The sequence below is a fragment of the Epinephelus lanceolatus genome, chromosome 17 (assembly GCF_041903045.1).
Source record: "Epinephelus lanceolatus isolate andai-2023 chromosome 17, ASM4190304v1, whole genome shotgun sequence".
In the NCBI taxonomy this organism is placed as follows: domain Eukaryota; kingdom Metazoa; phylum Chordata; class Actinopteri; order Perciformes; family Serranidae; genus Epinephelus; species Epinephelus lanceolatus.
In genome coordinates, this window is record NC_135750.1 from 41388338 (window position 1) to 41408234 (window position 19897).

Consider the following 19897-nt stretch of genomic DNA (forward strand, 5'->3'; position numbering starts at 1 on the left):
ACGGATGGATGGATGGAGGAACTCAATGGAGGTGCTATTTCCTGAGATTCTATCTTCAGAGAGAGGGACACCAAGGTCTGAGTAAGCTTGCGTGGTGCCTGTGGTGAGGAGGTGAGGATGGTGCAATGACGTTGAGGAAATCTTCAAGAAGATGGAAAATGTAAGGGAGTCTGTAGTTGTTAGTCAGGATCCAGCAGAGGGCTTCTAAAAGCTGAGTGGATGATCCAGGGACTGCTTCTACAGTTCCCTTCCAGCACCCCGAAAAGTACCAGTAGTCTGGATGAATTGGCAAGACTTTTAATGTGCTTATGATGTCTGCTTTAGAAAGCCAGGCTCCATGGCCTGCCTAATGGATGAGGGGGATGGCATGGTAGATTGTTGCATAGTGCATAAAGAAATCTAGCCTGGGGATGATGCTGTTGATGCTTGGAATGTGTGAGCCATGTGGGGAAGACAGGTGTATTATTAGTCTCTCTTTCCAGGAGTATTTTTGGGTGGCAACTAGGGCTGGGCGATATGGACAAAAATTCATATGTTGGTATTTTCAGGATGAATGGCGATACATAATATACATCCCGGTATTTTCTACTAAGTGGGCTACATGTTTAGATGCATGTTGATCCACGGCTAAAGTCCTCTGTTATTTTTGCTGCATGTGTTTTTCCACAGCAGGGCAAGTAAAAGAAGTTTACCTGTTTGAGGTGGGCATAGGTGTTTGCAGAGGTGCAGTAAGAGCCTGTTGTCTGCAGCTCCTCATCAACATCTCATTGTGGCTGTTTCTGCTTTTACTCTTCCTCCCTCCCATATTATTAGACTTGTCTTAATTGAAGAAAAGCCGCAAACAAAGTTCTGCTAATTCAGTGATAAACATATTTTAATTCCTCTAGAGTCATAAAAATAAAAGTCCATTGTTATTTTGTTATGTAAAAACTAGGGGTGTAAATCACCAGTTCCATCACTATATGATATTAAACTGATTTATTTGACAACGATATGATATCTTCCGATATCACAAAGTCTGCCACAATACGACTTCGATTCGATATGATTCAGGGGTCTGCGGTCAATATTAGGAGATATTAATTGCCCATTTAACACTGTGACAGAGGACGCTGCCACCCCCGTTTTTTTTTGTTTTTTTTTTCGGCCATATTTTCGGTGAGCGCACTCGGGCTGCATTTTCCTGACCGAAGACGACCCGAGTCCAAGGCGTGAAGCACAGTCTGTTCTCGAGAAATCTGTTAAGTTAACATATTAACTTCATATAAAATTATCCCCTGGGAAATCTGCAGGTCACAGCAGCAGTAATCAAAAGAACCTAGTACAAAGAAGACTGTGCAACTTTAATTAAAAGCCTTGTCCCGATTAAACGGCAAGTCTCTTTTACCAGCCTGCTGTAGCTACGCATTTTGACAACTAAAAGCCCGTCTTAATTAGATCCCCTGTTTGGTAGCCAAGCAGTTCGATCATAGAAGTTCTTTGGATGTATAAAACTGGGGTGTTGGTTACCCACTTAAGCTAACATTAGTTAGCTGTTTAAATTGTGCAAACAAATATAAATGGTTTAAGTTCTGTCAGTATGGAGATGCTACACATCGTTAGCCCAGTTAGATTCTCCACAATTCAGCTGTTAAGATCATTTTACTGAAACCATGAGCACCAAAGAAGACCATAACTCATTCAGATTTACCGCCATGATGAAAGAACAAGTGGTGATTCTACCTCTGAAGTGTGACATAAAGTCAGAATATGTGCCCATTCCTTGATTACTCAGTAAATTATTCATATTCCCTTAGTCTGTTAGAGTCCACCGTTTAAAAGAATCAATAACATTTTTCATGAGAATAAATGCAAGTCATGAATATTGTTTTCACAAGATAAAGTGGTGTTGTGTCGGTATGCTGGGTGCCATAATCCTTGCATGCTCTAAAACGAGTGTCATAACTCTCTCTCTGTCTCTGATGCGCTGTCTGTTGAAGCTAGACCAAATGAATGATTGATGATTAATGTTAGTCGAAGCCTAATTTTTATACAAGTAATATTTATACTGATTTTAATAAATAACTTAATCATGTTTTCCTTCTTTGCTGAGAAACAGTTTTGTTTGAAAGGAATTAAAGGCCTGTCCTATATAGACCCCTGTCCCAAATATAAGCCTGTTAAGTTCAGTGATTTAAGCAAATAATAGTCTGGGCTACTAATTTAGGTTTTACGGGTAGTGCAAAAACAAATAGGCCCTTTTACATTGCCTGTTCAAGGTGGGAATCGTACTGTTATGCTGCTTCACCATCCTGTATAAAGGGTAAGACCACAGAATGGGAGGACAGAGTTGTCTCGCCTTTAAGTCACCATAGGAGGTAGTAAGAGTGCTGAAATGATGTCTGTATAAATCGGACAGCCAGCAGGACAGGACCAGGTGTGACGTTTTGATGGCGTGTAATGCATGCGATCCATTGCAAGAGGTTTAATAAGAAGCTGTTAGCAGTTAGTGGTTAGCTAGAAGAAGAGGAACAACAGTCCTGAATGTCAGCAAAGTGGAAAAACGCTGAGGTATGGGAGCTCCTTACAGGGTTTTCCCTGGCCTTTTCGAGACCAAGGTGCCAAAGGCCTGTGGAGAGGGTCATAAGGACAGAGGGATGTCGTATGCTGTAAAGCCCTGTGAGGCAAATTGTGATTTGTGATATTGGGCTTTATAAATAAAATTGATTGATTGATTGATTGATCTTGACAGCTGTACTTTTAGATACAGTCCCCCCCTCTATTAAATATGAGAGGAGGCCCCCACATGCTTGAGCTTGACACTGCTAACTTGTATAATCAGAACAGACATGTCCTGTGATTTTCAGCCTTCTATGATTATATTTACCCTTTACAGCAGGCACATCCTGACAGCTGAGAATATTACTGTCAGGTATTGTCCGCCCTCTATTAAATATGAAAGGAGGCTATATTTTGATTAAGATCTAACTTAAATATTATTTTGGGAATAATAATATATTTTGTGTATTATTGTAGTCTAGAGCATTTCATGATATATTTCTAGACTGTCTAAGAGTGCCTAGACCTAGGCCGTTTCATTTCATTTTTGACATTTACAAAGCTCTCCAAATGCCTCTTGACATAGCTGTGGAAATCAATCGCAATGTCACTTTTATGCTATAGATATTTTTTTCTGAGCCGGTTATATTCTCTTCTCACTTGCTGGCGTCTGGTCCACTTTATCCTCCCTGACCCCTCTTTCTATTGTAGCAATAAAGATTAAAGAAAATATGTGGAAAGTAAAATTTTGAAATAGAATTAGGAATAGTAGTAGTGAAATTACTGTGGAAATTAACCTCAAAGTCACTTTTATGCTATAGGTATTTTCTCTCAGCCAGTTATAATCTCTCCTCACCTGTGAAGACCCTGCATGATCATCCTTGCTGGTCTCTGGTCCACTGTCTCCTCCCTGACCCTGCTCTTTCTATTGTGGCAATAAAGATTGAAAAAATATGTGCAAAGCAATAGTGTCCACAAGTTCTGCGTGGAAATTAAGGAGGAGTGGGTTTATTCCTGGCATGAAACTAGCTAGCAAGTGATTTAACATAGGTAACAATAACATCAGTATTCTTGTTAACTAGCTTAACTTGATATATTGGCATCTATTAATTATCATCATTTAGCTAACATTATCTACATGCAACGGCATTACTCAACTTACAAGGTTTGTTTGGAAGAAACTGTGCAAGGTTTTTTGCTTCTTGCTGGCTGGTTTGCTGAACATAGTTAACACACATCAGCACTGCCCAGCAGCACACGTCTCGTCTGTGCGATTGATTCAGATCACAATATGACAGCATGTATGCCGCCTGGCGCCGCCTCACGGTGAATGCGTGAATGTTGGCAACTCTGCTTCGCCTTTCAAACGGGGCAGAACTCCGTGGGAAACAGTAGGAGAGGCACAGCCCGAGGGGGAACCGGGATCTGACACAACACCAGAGGGAGAAGCAGGTCCGGGGAGCTGTGTGGCAGACGAAAGAACAAGCGCATCGCACCGAATGTGCGCCAAGGTCGCGCACCTCCATGATTTTTAAACTTTTTGCAAGCCACGCTAGTGTCACTCAGTTCAAAATGGATGAGGGAAGACTAGCTGAAGTGCATCTCTTCATCTACAGCCTGCATTGGCTTCACAAGCTGGCTGTGTTCCACAGTCAGATATCTCGCTAACAGGTGGACAGACCATCTTCTTTTACAAAGCTTTTGTCTGGTCAAAAGCCATAAACATAACAATTCCTCCTCCTCTGCAATCCATACTTTTTGTGCTGCCATCATTGCTGTTTACATTGTTTTCCACTTGCTTCTACTTCTACTGTTTTTTGCCTGCTTCTACTACTTCCTATAGTATTTTTTCTCTACCGCCCCCTGTCTTTGCGGCGAATACTGCAACAGAGAATGCGCCAAGTATAAATGCCTTCGAGCTCTGTTGAGGTGCGCACGAAATCTGCGAACGGAGCCAGGCGAAGGTATAACTCAGGCATAATGGGTTTGTGCGCGCAAAAGACACTACATCTGAACGACCCCCATGCACACACATAGGCTTTAACCAAGGCGGCGGCCAAAATCACCCATCACCCTTTGTCTTAGATAGGCAGGGAAAACCCTGTCCTTACCCTCGCAGAGGATGAGATCAGCTGTCATAAAACAGGAACAGTAAGTGATTGTTATTGACATGTTAATGTCATTGTTATTGTTTATAAAGCACTGCAGACGCTTACATTTTATGTCACACTCAAGGCCAACACTGTTATGTTATGTCGCTATACCTTCACGCCTCTTTTGCTGTCGCAATGCAGGCATGCTGTTTATAAGGGACATTGTAGCTGCTCTACAGTGTGATCGCTGTAATAAAAGCACTACTGTCAAACACAAGTACTAACTGAAGAGTTAAAAAGTAAGTAAGTTTGCTCTTAAAGAATGGATTTGCATGCAAGTGTGTAAATTGCATTAAGCTGTGCAAAATGGGTGTAATTTTAAATTAGTTAAAAAATATGTGTTGCACACTGCCAGAATTTACAGAGGAGGCTTAGTCCTGCAGAGGTGCAGTTAGTTCAGTCTTCACCACCCAGCAAAGTCATCCACCAGGCCTCTGTATTCCTCCCTCTGTTGTCCACTCACATCCCACAGAAGCAGTCATCAGAAAACGTCTGCAGGTGGGATGACTCCATGTTGAAGGAGTCAGAAGAAGTCAGAAGTGAAAGACTAAACAGGAAGAGGGAGAGCAAGGTCCCCTGGGGGGCCCGACTGTTTCTTATCATTGAAGCCTGCTGGTCAGTAATCTGTTATCCAGGAAACAAGTGGTGTTTTCACTTGCATGGCCCTGAGCCTATCTTCCAGCAGCAGAGGCTGGATGGTGTTTAAAGCTCTGGTGAAGTCAAACAACATGATCCTCACTGTACCCCCAGCCTTGTCCAGGTAGGGATGAACCAGGGGTCTTAGGTGGGGGTATCAGTCTCTCAAGGGTCTTCACCACGGGGGGATGTCAGGGCTGGGGGTCTGTAGTAAGACCTTGAGGTGCCTCCTCTTGAGTATCTGGACCAAGTATGACGTTTACCACAGTGAGAGGAGATTTTCCAGTCTGAGGCTCAGGCTGAAGATGTGCTTATGCTCACGCTGTCAGGGCCCTTAGCCTCTGCCAAGGGAGGTATGATGCTGTGATGATTGGGGGAGTGAGGGGTAGATGGTGTGTGTGGGTGGTGTGTAAAGCAAGATTTATGGTTGTGTGTAGACCCTACGCACGTAGCCTATGCACGTCGCCTGCACCGTTTCGAGCATTTTTACTTTTGTGGTGGTCTGTCTATGTCACTCTGTAGTTAGACCTCCAAAACACTAGTCTTAATATAACATGCCAACGTTATTAGCACAAGCCTATGGCATTTTACATTGTGTAGATTAGCCTAGCGGCCGGCGATCTTTCCCTCCTCTCATATAAAGTCAGGGACAACAGCAACATTTAACAAAGGTAATAGCACACAATTTGGCTCCATTATAACTCACAAGATTCAAAGATAAAACAACTAGCCTATACTAAACACGTATCCAAAGAAATACAAAATGCTTACGTGAATAGTGCAAGCCTATGGCATTTTACATTGTATAAATTAGCATAGCAGACAAGCAGAGATTTCCTCTTCTCATGTGACACCTGGATGAATCCCGAAGTATAAATCCCTGAAGGATAATTTGCACACATGACCTATAATGCTATTTTAGTGCAGGCTTTACTGTCTTTACAATTTGTTATTTCTTATCTGTGAAATACAAGTAAACAAAAGCTTTGTTTCCACTGAGGGAAATGGTGTCAGTATACATTACAGACAGGTGGTCTGGGTCACCGCGATGCATATTTACAATTCTGGGGAGATACACATCAGGCTACAGCGTAGGTTATGGTGTAGGCTCTACGTCGTAGACTCTATGTCGACGTGGAGTTTACGCCGTAGTTATGCCATTGATTCAACGCAGAAATATAAATGAACTTTAAGGAGCAGGGTGAGCTGAGTAGCATGGGGGTCAGGGGTTTGGTGAGAGGGGGCCCATGTATTGAATCATTTGAAAAACAGCTCATTTCTCATCTGACCACAATTAACATTTTATAATAACTCGCAGCATAGTTTAAAAGCGCTGTATGTAAGAATGTGGCCACAACGGTTACTGCACTCAAATTCAAAATACTGCTGCAAGTCGTGTCCACCCCCCCTCCCCTACAGATTCGAGGTTGCTGGATAGCGGCACGCTGGAGACTGATTTGTTTGCCCATGGGCGGCTGCCGTGGCAGGGCTGTGTCGCCGCGTCCGTGATCTTCGGTTTTCCAGCGGACCATTCGAGCAAGTCCGGCTTCTCTGCTGCTAATGCTGCTGCCGGGATACAGCTGAGGAGCCGGCTGCTAATGTTATATACCGGGACACTGCTAATGCCTTGCTGCTGTAGCTCAGTCGTAACTTTAACTGATGCTGAGACTCTACTGACTGTGTGACTGGTAGACGACGGTGGGTGGCGCAACAGGCCAAAACACAAATTCAAAACATAAACATGATTTGCGGACCGTAAAATATTTTTTTAAATGCGAATATTCTGGCTGTACTATTGCTGTCGGTGAGATCAGTATGTTATATGAACATTATTCCTTAGTCTCTGTGACATATTAGGAGGATTGTACGACTATTTGCTTTAGATTTCTTACATATAGCTCCTTTAAATGAAAGTAGTAATGATGTTAGGAGAATAACAGGCCTTACAATCTAAAGCCCCACTTCTAGCCCCAGCTTGCTGCCTTGTTTTCAACCCAAAATAGTAGCTTATTCCTCCCTTTATTACCATTAATAAACACACTATGTTTTATTTGGACTTAATCTCAAAAACACCATCCTGCTGCCACACGCACTTACTGGGTAATGTTTCTTCTTCCTCAGCCCAGTTAAGGTGTGGGGTCCCTCAAGGCTCTGTCCTTTGCCCTCTTCTGTTTTCCATATACATGATACCTCTCGGCCAAGTTATCCAGACTCATGATGTGCTTTACCATTTCTATGCAGATGATACTCAGCTGTACATGCTGTTAAAAACCACAGATTCTAGCAGCCTATCTAATCTCTCATCTCTCAAACTCAACATTCAAAATTCAACAATGAGAAATCGGAAGTCATTCTGTTCGGTCCCCCAAATTTCATCAACTCCGCTGGTGCTAATCTGGGAGAGCTGTCAAAGAATATTAAGCAGGCTGCTAGGAATCTAGGTGTGATTTTTGATGCCAAACTCTGTTTTGATAATCATCATTTTGATAGTCAAAAGTGTTGTTCAGTCTGTGTTCAGTTGTTCAGTGTTGTACTGCAGTGCACTTTACTCAGGTATTACTCAGCGGTCCCTCCATCGTCTCCAGTTGGTCCAAAATGCTGCAGCCTGACTCATTACTGGGACAAAGAGGCATGAGCACATCACCCCTGTGCTTGCCTCCCTACACTGGCTCCATTAGTTCTCGAATTGATTTTAAAATTGTATTACTCACTTTTAAGGCCTTAACTGGTCTAGCTCCGAAATATATTACAGACTTATTGACACAGTATGTGTCCTTCCCACCACTGAGATCCGCGAATGGAGCCCTGTTGGTTATTCCCAAGTCGCAGTTTGTGACAAAGGGAGATCATGCTTTTGCTGGTAGAGCCCCCACACTCTGAAATGCTCTGCCTATTGAACTAAGGCACGCTAAGTCCCTTGCCTCTTTTAAATCTCATCTTTAAACGTTTCTCTTTGTAAAAAGCTTTTGGGAATGTTTGACTGCTTTTATTTTATACTGTTTTAATTAGTTTGTTTGTAATCTGTTTTTTTTTTTTGCTTGTGTATCATGTGTGTCTTTTAGTCACCTGCCATGTCTGTTTTTACCTTATTTGGTTTTATCTCTTCTTGTTAAGCACTTTGTAACATTGTTCAGAAAAGTGCGATATAAATTACGTTTATTATTATTATATTATTATTATAGAGCATCAAATGTTGATTAATCCACCACTGAAAACCGTGCCTAATAAAAGAACTCATTTGAGCAACATTTGTTAAAAACTACAGTGACCAGCTGTTTTAGGAAATGACTGAGGCTATGTATTTGTGAACTTTTTTTAAAGATTTACATCTTCAGTAGGCTTCGAGCTGTGTGTCACAGACAAGGGAGGGAAGTCCGAAAGTACTGAGAGACACAGTAACAAATGGATGGTTTAGTCACTGGGTCACTGAAATCATTTGGGATCATCCTCTTGTGACCATGAATATTTTAAGGCAGTCTGACTGCTGGCTTTGAAACAACTGTCGGATAGATGATTTAACTGATGACAACTGACTGACTAAAGTCAACCGGCCCTGCCACTAGGACAAACAAACTGAGCAATGTCACATATCATCACTTTATTAGACCCACATAGAAAATAGCTGAAAATGCAATTGCAGACCCCATATCCCATCTTCTTTTTTGTAATTAAAATTTTTTATTACATTTCTAACATGAAAATCATTTAAAAAGTAGCACAACAATCAAAAACAAAAACAAACAGGCAGGGAGTCTAGCAAATATTGTCAGGCATTAGGCAAATAAATGAAAGGCTGATTTACAAGTGTACTATACTGCATTATCAGTGTCTTTACATGATCAGATTGTTCTCTCCAGACATATATCTGCTGAAACTATCCCATTGTTCATTAACTATATCATTTTTCCAATTAAATCTTCTGAGCATCTTTTCACACGCAGTTGTTTACATCATTTGAATTATCCACACATTCATTGTAGGTGTTTGAGGCTCCTTCCAAAACCTTAGAACCATCCAAGCACAGGTTATAAGGCCAGTTTTCAATATTCTAAATACAAATTTATTTAAAACTATAGTGCGTAACTTCTGTCGCCCCCCAGCGGATAATGCGTTATTACAACAAATAAGCCGGCACTTCCATGTGCACAGAGTAACACTCACTTCACACCGTGTACACAGTGCTACACAACGCTACACAACGCTACACAAAGTGGCGAACACCAGGCTGCTAACAATACATTACGTTCATAGCACCATTTCCAAGAAAATAATAAAGTACTAGATCCAGTACATGTAACAGCAGCACATACTACTCATAATATAATTCTAAACCAAGTCACTTACTTATTCAACAGCAGCAAGGCAACATCCGTGTCTGCCCTCAGCCCAATTTCTTCCTTCAGGGCTCTCCACCGAGGAAAAGCGACGCCAATACAAATCCTTGTTTGCCTTCTCCGTCGGTCACTTTCCTTCTTTGCTAATAGACCTTCAGCCGAACGTCCAGGCTTTTTCTTTGTGGTAAGATCCACTTCTGAACCGTGTCTCGGCCGCTTCTTTGGGTTCTCCGCCATGTTGCTTTCTCTTTCTACCTGCGCCAAAGAGCATGGATACCAAGAGGCGAAGCTCAATAGAACGCCCCATAGCAACAAATTCCCCCATGGTTTCGTCCTACCGCTGCCATTTTGGACCATCAGCAGACCGCAGCAGACCCGCTTGCATACAAAAACACACAGACAAACTGAAGTATATCGCTATTAATTATGCTTACAATGCTACTCACCTCGTGATAGCTTGGTCACAGCTGCTTTTTCACATTTTTGTAAAGCAAAATATAGACTTTAAAAAAACACAAAATGAGGAAAAACGGCCGAGATGGCATCTCTACATATTACATCCACTTATGAGAAGATTAACTTAATTACTCCTTCAAAATCACCCCATAAGCCAATCTACCAAAAAAATAATAATAATAATAATAATAAAAAAAAAAAAATCAATATTTTAATTAGAAACACATTAATGGCGACGTCACATAGTCAGGAATAAAGATTTATTTACAGTTTGTACAGTAAGGGGACAGTAATAATAATAATAATATATAAGCTATTTTAATATGATATATTTTAATGCTAAAGCAGTAATCAGTTGTGATATAAATGGTCCAAGAGGCCATATATAGGCCTATATATACATATATACATATACAGTATCTTCCCACGAAAACTGGCATATTAAATTGATATTAAAACACTTTAAAACGTACACCTCTGTCAGGATCCTTCGGGAAACGGTGGAAGGCCAGGTGCAGAGTGTTCCACCGCTAGTTGTTGCAGTTAATTGCACTACACTGTTTTCTTTTACTTTTTTCTCCTCTCTCCTTGACATCTTACATGTTGTCTGGGCGCAACAGTCCAAGCTCAACAGTCCAAAATGGCGTTAGCGCCTCTAGGGGCTGTTGGCAGAAATTCAGCGGAGCTTCGCCTCTTGGTATCCATGCTCTTTGCCTGCGCTCTACCTCTTGCTATGAGAATCTCCGCTCTTCCTCCCCCTGCCCTTCATTTCCTGTGCGCCAGCGCAGGAATGTCGCTGGTCGACACGCAAACTAAAAATGATATATATTGAAAAATACTGCGAGATGTTAGAGGAGCCGATCGGCTTAATCAGCATTGTGTCATCTCCTCTAGTAGTGGCTTGGCTGAAACGGACATTTACGGACATGAAGAAGTTACGCACTATGGGTCTCATTCATGAAACGTGAGCAGAAGGAATTTGTGTGTAAACTGTTCGCAGACGGAAATTTACGTGCATGTCCGCATTCATCAATATTTTAGTAGCTCCGATCTTTTCGTAGCTACTAACAAAATCTACTCCTGCTCCTGACCACTCGTAGTGCATGTGTAAATGTAGTAAAGCACATAAATATTGCTTGTCACTACTGGAAATTACAATTTTAATTCGTATTGTGCTCTGTGATGTACACAATACACAGATGCCTTTGAAACACGTAATCTAAACATGACAAAATATTAAAAATATAACACATTTAGTTAAATTAGTTGGTAATTAGCAGGTTTAAGATCCAGATTAGGTTCATGATTGTGAATTATCTATGTAAATCGACTCAATAGATTACACGTTCTTTCTACATGTTGAATGATGATAATAAAAATATCCATAAGGACAGCCGGATCACAGCCTCTTCGGCCTTCGGCCGTTCCCACTTCATTCAAAACCCCACAAATGAATCTTCTGTTTGTTTGGTGACCGCTGTATTTTTTGTGTGTGCTTATAGGCCATAAGGTGAACGCAGTTATCGTTTCATCTCGTTCCGACATCTTTACTTCATAAAAAACATCGATACATGTTCAGCTAATCAGCGGGAGTTCGTAGCTCATAACCCCGCAAGAGTCCTGTGATCGGGGTCATAATTCGGCACTTGTTCCGTCTGAGCGTAATGATCTGTTCCGCCTGAGCGTTATTCGCTGGGTCGGTGGTGAAGTGGCGCACATGACTCGTGCTACGGACGGACGGACAGACAGACAGCTACGTATCTTAAACAGGTAATACATCTGGCTACATCTTTCCCACATCAAATATCCGTGATCACCTACACCCGCGTGCATAAAAGCGCACACAATTCCGTGTCCTCTCACCACGGATGCTGTGATTTGATGGCCCGGTACTCAATGTAGCCCACTCTTAGATGTCGGAGCGGAAATCAGTTTCTGTGAGACTTTTTCTGATTCATCTTACGGCCTATTATGCGTTTCTTTGCCTCCAGTTTCATATCAAACCATTTACGCTTCACATCTGACATGGTTCTTTGTACCACGGAGACAACATTAACAGCATCTGTTACCTCCCTCCAGGCCTTCGCTTTGCCTGTCACACCACTACTAACTGAAGAAAATAAAATGTTTTTTCTTAAGTCCACTTCACCCAAAATTATTTCGATCTCCGCTTCGGAAAAGTTCTTTTTTCTTTCTCTCTCTTTCTTTCTTTGCGCCATGACTGACTGGATGCACCTACACCTCCTTATATGGTGGTCATTGGCTATTCATGGGCGGGGATTTATACTAATTGCTGATTACCGGGAGCGTGCTGTCACTTTACAATGGATTGGCATTCATGATCATACACACATGTTTACGATCAAATCTGAGTTTCCCGCGGCGTTCCTGAATCCGGAGTAGGTTTTTAGTAGAGTAGGCTTTAAGTTCGGCACTACAGTTTTGTCACCTAAGAGCTTTGGTCTTGGCAAACTGGGCAGTTCACATTCTAACTATTTACCAATACAATCCAGAATGTTCACAGGGGAGAAAGACATTTCCATAATGCATGCATATATGTGCCACTTTATTTTTCTGCATTTCCAATATAGATCCTCTTTGAGTAGGCCTGCTCTTTTCAGCCTCATTGGAGTGTGATAATATGTGAATTATTTTACATTGAATAAATTTGCCTCTGGCTTCTCTGATATATTCCCTAGTACTGGAAAGAATCCCCTCCCATGTTTTTTTCATCCAATTTACAACACAGGTCTCTCTCCCATATCATCCTTAGATTGCCACAACCATTGTTTTTTATCCAAGGACATATTTCATACCACTGCGATGCTTTGTGGAACATTGTTGGCAACTGTATGTAGCACTCTATTAGAATTTTATCTTGATGGATGGGAACTTTCCTGTTAATACAGTCATATCCCCTCTTCTTATGATGAATGAGTCTATGTAGCCTACTGTTCTTTTGTAGTGTTTTGTTTTTTTGTCCTTCATTCAACTCCAACTTTGTTGTCTTCTCCCTGCATTCAGAATCTGTCCATTGACACCGACCTCCACGCAGCCAATGGGAAGCGTGTGAAAGCTCTGGATATCTTTGCATATGCACTGGCCTTCTTCAAAGAGCAAGCACTTAAGGTAACATACTTTTGTCAGCACCCATGCATCTTCTGGTGTATTACATACACAGTGCATTTTTAATTTTGTTTATTTTATATGAACTTGGGCTCAAGCCAGCATGCATCTTGAAGCCAGTGTTCACTTTGTTACAGTTACTTATTTTAAATATACCTGTATTAAAAAATGCCTAATCTGACTAGTCTAGGTGGTACTTAATGACTTAATGAATAGTTCAGGGTAGAGTTCTCAATTTCAACCTGAGCCCGAGCCCGACCCGAATAAGCCCGACGGGTTGGGTCGGTTTGGGCCGACTAATTAAGTTAATTGGGACGGGCTGAGTCGGGCTCGGACAGCGGAGAGAGAGAGAGAGAGAGAGAGAGAGAGAGAGAAAAGTGTGTCTGTCAGAGAAGCGCTCTATGTGAGGGTGTGACAGCAGCACTAACACACAATGCTGCTGTCCATGGTTCTCACTTCTGAGCAGCCTGTGAGGAAGAAAATATGCATGTCTGTTAAGATTATTCTAAATCCATTTATTATTCAATGTTATGCTGTTGATATTTGAAGGTAATAGTTACCGTTTTTGATAAAGTGTTCGAGTTGAAGTTGAAGTATCATCTGCTGTGTGTGTGTGTAAGGGGGATGATAATAGGGCTATAATAATTAAGCAAGAAGAATATGCGAATTATAAAAATAAAGAATGCTGAATTCTGTTCTGACGGAAAAAAAAATAATACTAAAACAAGATATGCTGCTGTGAAATGTGAGCGAAATTCAGTCAGTCAGTCAGCGTTCAGGTGCAGGAAAAGTGTTGAGAGCGGCTGCGGCTCATTAAATGCAGCGGCGCAGTGCTACATGATGCGCAATGGTTGCTCTCCCTCACACTGACGTTGAAGCCTGTCTGTCTGGTAATATTATTTTGGGACATGAATGATTGGTTGTCTTTAAGCGATTAAAGATACTGTATTTGAGCCAGGGAAGCCAGACTGTTGAGGCGCACAGGGGGAGCATCATTTTTCCCCCTTCCATTTAAGAAAAAAAAAAAAAAACTCGGGTTCAGTCGGGCTCGGACCCAGTGATGTATGTGATGATGTCGGGCCGGGCCGGTTTCGGGCTTCAAGTCCCTAGGGTCATTTCGGTTTCGGGTTGAATTTTTGGGCCTGTTGAGAACTCTAGTTCAGGGAACATCTGATGTACTGAAAGTAGCAAAGGACCTGACCCAGTAATTCTTGTTTATGAATTTTAGAACATTTTAGCCCATTGTTCTGAAGCTACAGTGTGACACCAACCCTGCTATGACTTTTGACCAGTTGGTTCTGTTTCAATTTTTCCAGGAGCTGAGTGATCAGACAGGCGGTGAGTTTGACAACAATGATGTGAGATGGGTGATCACTGTTCCTGCCATTTGGAAAATGCCTGCAAAGCAGTTCATGAGGGAAGCTGCCTATAAGGTAGGCTGAGAAGCTTCACTGACATTTGTACACTTGACATGTGTTTCTGGTCTTGTACCCCTTGTCTGTTTGCAAATGTCTGATTCTATATCTTGAAGAAAATTGTATCCATATACCAAGAATGGCTGAAGACAGAATCTAACATGATTGTAAGCTTAAGTGGTGTTTAACACCAAGCAACAATTCTCTGGCTCCTCTCTCTTTCTCAAACAGTGAAAACAGTGCAGCTTCATTGGACTTCAAAAGGAGTTGAAGAACATGAAGTCTGTCATTCTAAAACAAGCCTCATTCCTCACCAGCAGCTATTAGAACACTGAATGACAGCTGCTCTGAAGCTAATGTTTTGTATTTGTCTGTGACCTTTATGACACATTCTTGGCTCTTGACTACATGGTTGTGTCACTCTATACAACTATACTATTATACATGCTTACCAGTTACTTTTACATGAATTAATATGTCAATGAGATGATATGAATACTGCATGAGATCCCAAATCATGTTCTTAAACTATTATTTAATGAAATTAACAAGAAATGCATAAAGATATGAGACTTATTCCAGATAATATTAAATGTGAAAATTGGATCAGGCAATCCTAGCCAGTGAGTCCCACTTTGCCAACATGTCCCAGTATGCATTATGCGTGAAAGCCACAATGTGTAGGAATTTCTCCCATCTAACGTTGAAATCATATATTGCATTCAAACGGATAGCGCACTCTAGCGCCTCACTGTTTCAAACGGTAGCCGCTGTGTACCAAAAAGCTATGATAACACTGATGAAACCATGTCATCCGATACTTCATGGAGTATTCATTCAGGCTCCTACACAGACACGCGACGCAAGTTGACAAACCCCCTAATCACCATGCTGGCTGTGTTTACAATGTAGGACTGTTGGGGCAGGTTTAAATCTAAACAAACCAATCACGTCTTGTCTTTTGACAACTGACAAGTGGCTCAACCTCACACACCTCATCCCTCTCCTCGCATCACTGCGCCGCTGACAGCTGTTAGTCACTGTTAGTGGTGCCACTACTACCCTGGCACTACTACAGCTGCCGAACAAAGCAAAGAAGCCAGCACTCACAAATGTCCTTTTGGTAAATTTAATAAACCAACTTGGGTGGCGTTACCAGAAACACAGACGTTTCGACAGAAAGTCTTCTTCAGTGTGTGACACACTGAAGAAGACTGGCTTCTTTTCTTTGTTCTGCTGCTTTTGGCCGTGCACCTGTTGAGTGGATTTATTTTGAGAGTGCTTGCTTCTTTCCTACGTGATTTTACTACTACAGCTGCCACCAGCAAATTTCCTTTCTCCTTTAGCAGCTCTCTCCACCTGGGAAAGGCTAACCCGATGTTGACCCTCGTTTTTCAAATTCACCGGTCATGTTGCCTTTTTGATTCCCTTTTGCACTTTCTTGGGTTTCCCCTGACCACAAAACTGAAAACCAGATTGATCATATATGCATCACAAAGAAGTTCAGGAGATCCCTCCAAGATGTCAGGGTGAAAAGAGGAGCTGATGCAGCCACAGACCACCACCTTCTAATAGGGACGCTATGTTTAAAACTCAAGAAATTCACAAACCCGGCAAGAAAAGTCAGCACCAGATACAATGTCAGCCTTCTCCAGGGTCAGAACATCAGAGAGAAATTCCAAATCACCCTCTCAAACCGGTTCCACCCCCTGAGCCAACTGGAAGAAGAACACCAAACCGTGGAGCAACGATGGCAGAACATGAAGAGGGCTTGGATAGAGGCATGTGAGGACACATGCGGGAGAAGGACAAGGCAACACAAGGAGTGGATCACAGGAGAAGCTCTACAGAAAATACAAATGCGCAAACAGGCCAAAGACACTCTCAACAATAGCCGCACAAGAACTGCAAAAGCAAAAGCACAACAAGATTACACAATGGCAGACAAACTGGTTAAAAAGAACATCAAGAAAAGATAAAACCTCAATACCCCTCTTTTCTGTCTTTTTCCCCCTTCTTTTTAAGATTCTCATATGTACAGTACAGGCCAAAAGTTTGGACACACCTTCTCATTCAATGCGTTTTCTTTATTTTCATGACTATTTACATTGTAGATTCTCACTGTAGGCATCAAAACTATGAATGAACACATGTGGAGTTATGTACTTAACAAAAAAAGGTGAAATAACTGAAAACTGTTTTATATTCTAGTTTCTTCAAAATAGCCACCCTTTGCTCTGATTACTGCTTTGCACACTCTTGGCATTCTCTCGATGAGCTTCAAGAGGTAGTCACCTGAAATGGTTTCCACTTCACAGGTGTGCCTTATCAGGGTTAATTAGTGGAATTTCTTGCTTTATCAATGGGGTTGGGACCATCAGTTGTGTTGTGCAGAAGTCAGGTTAATACACAGCCGACAGCCCTATTGGACAACTGTTAAAATTCATATTATGGCAAGAACCAATCAGCTAACTAAAGAAAAACGAGTGGCCATCATTACTTCAAGAAATGAAGGTCAGTCAGTCCGGAAAATTGCAAAAACTTTAAATGTGTCCCCAAGTGGAGTCGCAAAAACCATCAAGCGCTACAACGAAACTGGCACACATGAGGACCGACCCAGGAAAGGAAGACCAAGAGTCACCTCTGCTTCTGAGGATAAGTTCATCTGAGTCACCAGCCTCAGAAATCGCAAGTTAACAGCAGCTCAGATCAGAGACCAGATGAATGCCACACAGAGTTCTAGCAGCAGACCCATCTCTAGAACAACTGTTAAGAGGAGACTGCGCGAATCAGGCCTTCATGGTCAAATAGCTGCTAGGAAACCACTGCTAAGGAGAGGCAACAAGCAGAAGAGATTTGTTTGGGCCAAGAAACACAAGGAATGGACATTAGACCAGTGGAAATCTGTGCTTTGGTCTGATGAGTCCAAATTTGAGATCTTTGGTTCCAACCGCCGTGTCTTTGTGAGACGCAGAAAAGGTGAACGGATGGATTCCACATGCCTGGTTCCCACTGTGAAGCATGGAGGAGGAGGTGTGATGGTGTGGGGGTGTTTTGCTGGTGACACTGTTGGGGATTTATTCAAAATTGAAGGCACACTGAACCAGCATGGCTACCACAGCATCCTGCAGTGACATGCCATCCCATCCGGTTTGCGTTTAGTTGGACGATCATTTATTTTTCAACAGGACAATGACCCCAAACACACCTCCAGGCTGTGTAAGGGCTATTTGACCAAGAAGGAGAGTGATGGAGTGCTGCAGCAGATGACCTGGCCTCCACAGTCACCGGACCTGAACCCAATCGAGATGGTTTGGGGTGAGCTGGACCGCAGAGTGAAGGCAAAGGGGCCAACAAGTGCTAAACACCTCTGGGAACTCCTTCAAGACTGTTGGAAAACCATTTCAGGTGACTACCTCTTGAAGCTCATCGAGAGAATGCCAAGAGTGTGCAAAGCAGTAATCAGAGCAAAGGGTGGCTATTTTGAAGAAACTAGAATATAAAACATGTTTTCAGTTATTTCACCTTTTTTTGTTAAGTACATACCTCCACATGTGTTCATTCATAGTTTTGATGCCTTCAGTGAGAATCTACAATGTAAATAGTCATGAAAATAAAGAAAACGCATTGAATGAGAAGGTGTGTCCAAACTTTTGGCCTGTACTGTACAAGCAAGAATAGGGATGGCAAGAACAGCCTTTTTAATACTGAAGCCAGTATGGAACACAAACCACATCTCCACAAAAACTAAACTCTGCATCTTCAACTCCAACATTAAACCAGTCTTACTCTATGGGGCAGAAACATGGAGAACTACAAAAGCATCATCAAACAAGCTCCAAACATTCATTAACAGATGCTTACGACACATCCTAGGAATTTACTGGCCTAACACCATCGCAAACAAAGAGCTCTGGCAAACCACACAACAAGAACAAATTGAAACACAAGTCAAACGCAGGAAATGGGGCTGGATCGGGCACACCTTGAGAAAACCATCCTCCAACACGACCAGACAGGCCTTAACCTGGAACCCACAGGGGAAAAGAAAGCCAGGAAGACAAAGAAACAGCTGGAAAAGGTCTGTCGAGGCAGAACTCAAAGAAACAAGAACATCCTGGAAGGAAGCAGACAAGATCGCCCAACACCAAACTAGCTGGAGGAAGTTCATGAATGACCTATGCTCCCCAAAAAGCAAAAGGGTTTAAGCCAAGTTTGCACTTTCTTGGCGACAAGGATTCCGTCTCACATGATGCTGCATGTGCATGATCCTGCATTATGCTCAAAGAGTGGGACTTTGTTATGCTGCAGTAGTGCCGGGGTAGTAGCAAAGCGTCTCTTGTTTATTGTTTATTGTTTATTTGGATCCCCATTAGTCTTCATGGAAATGAAGACTATTCTTCCTGGTGTCCACATTAGATCAAACAAAGACAATTACAACATTATAGCATTTACACAAAGAATTACATCATTCATCCTAAATATATTAACATGATTATAGAAATTTACATAAAGTAATACAATGTAAATGTTTTAACATAATCAAAAGGAATAACATAAAGTCACTCCAGGTAAATATTTAACATGATTATAGAAGAGTTATAACATGTTTATAGAAGAGTCACATGATTATAGAAGAGTATCATGAAGCAACATGAAGTAAAATATGACGTTCAACACAGATGTATTAACATGATAAGAGAGTTAAACATAATTTCATAATTTCATAGTACTATTCAACATAATTTCATGACGAAACACAGCTTCCTTCAGTTTCATTTTAAAACTCGACATTCCAGCAATTGTGATCAAGTGTAGGGGGAGACTGTTCCAGTGGGCTACAGCTCTATACATAACTGACTTTTTAAGTGCATTGGTTCTAGGTAAAGGCAAAGTGAAGTTGTTACCTGAGGCATGCCTAGTGCAATAACTATGTTTTTCAATTATTGGTTGAAGTTGTAAGAACAAAGAAACAGGTTTATGTGAGGTATAAGTCTTTCTCAAGAACATTATAACACTATAAGTAAGTCTCTCCTCCACCAGCATCCATGCGAGCCTCGCGTGCATACTCATAACACTGTCTCTGATAGAGCACCGCAGAGCAAGGCGTGCTGCTCTGTTTTGAGTAAGCTGGAGTTTAAAAAGATCTTTCTTTGAGGCACTGGACCAAACTGTTGGGCAGTAGTTCAGATGAGACAGAACTAAAGAGTTAATTAATAGTTTGACAGTTGATTCATTC

The 19897-nt window shown here is 41.7% G+C and overlaps 1 protein-coding gene across 4 annotated transcripts in view; it reads left to right on the forward strand.

The window, feature by feature from the left end:
* The window catches only part of hspa12a (heat shock protein 12A), a 224453-nt gene that overhangs the window by 149556 nt on the left and 55000 nt on the right, over window positions 1-19897 (forward strand). For all 4 annotated transcript variants that reach the window (XM_078160945.1, XM_033612830.2, XM_033612828.2 and 1 more), the window contains 2 exons: window positions 13142-13246; window positions 14560-14676. In XM_078160945.1, coding sequence (XP_078017071.1) covers window positions 13142-13246; window positions 14560-14676 — 222 coding nt within the window. The remainder of the gene's footprint in view (window positions 1-13141; window positions 13247-14559; window positions 14677-19897) is intronic.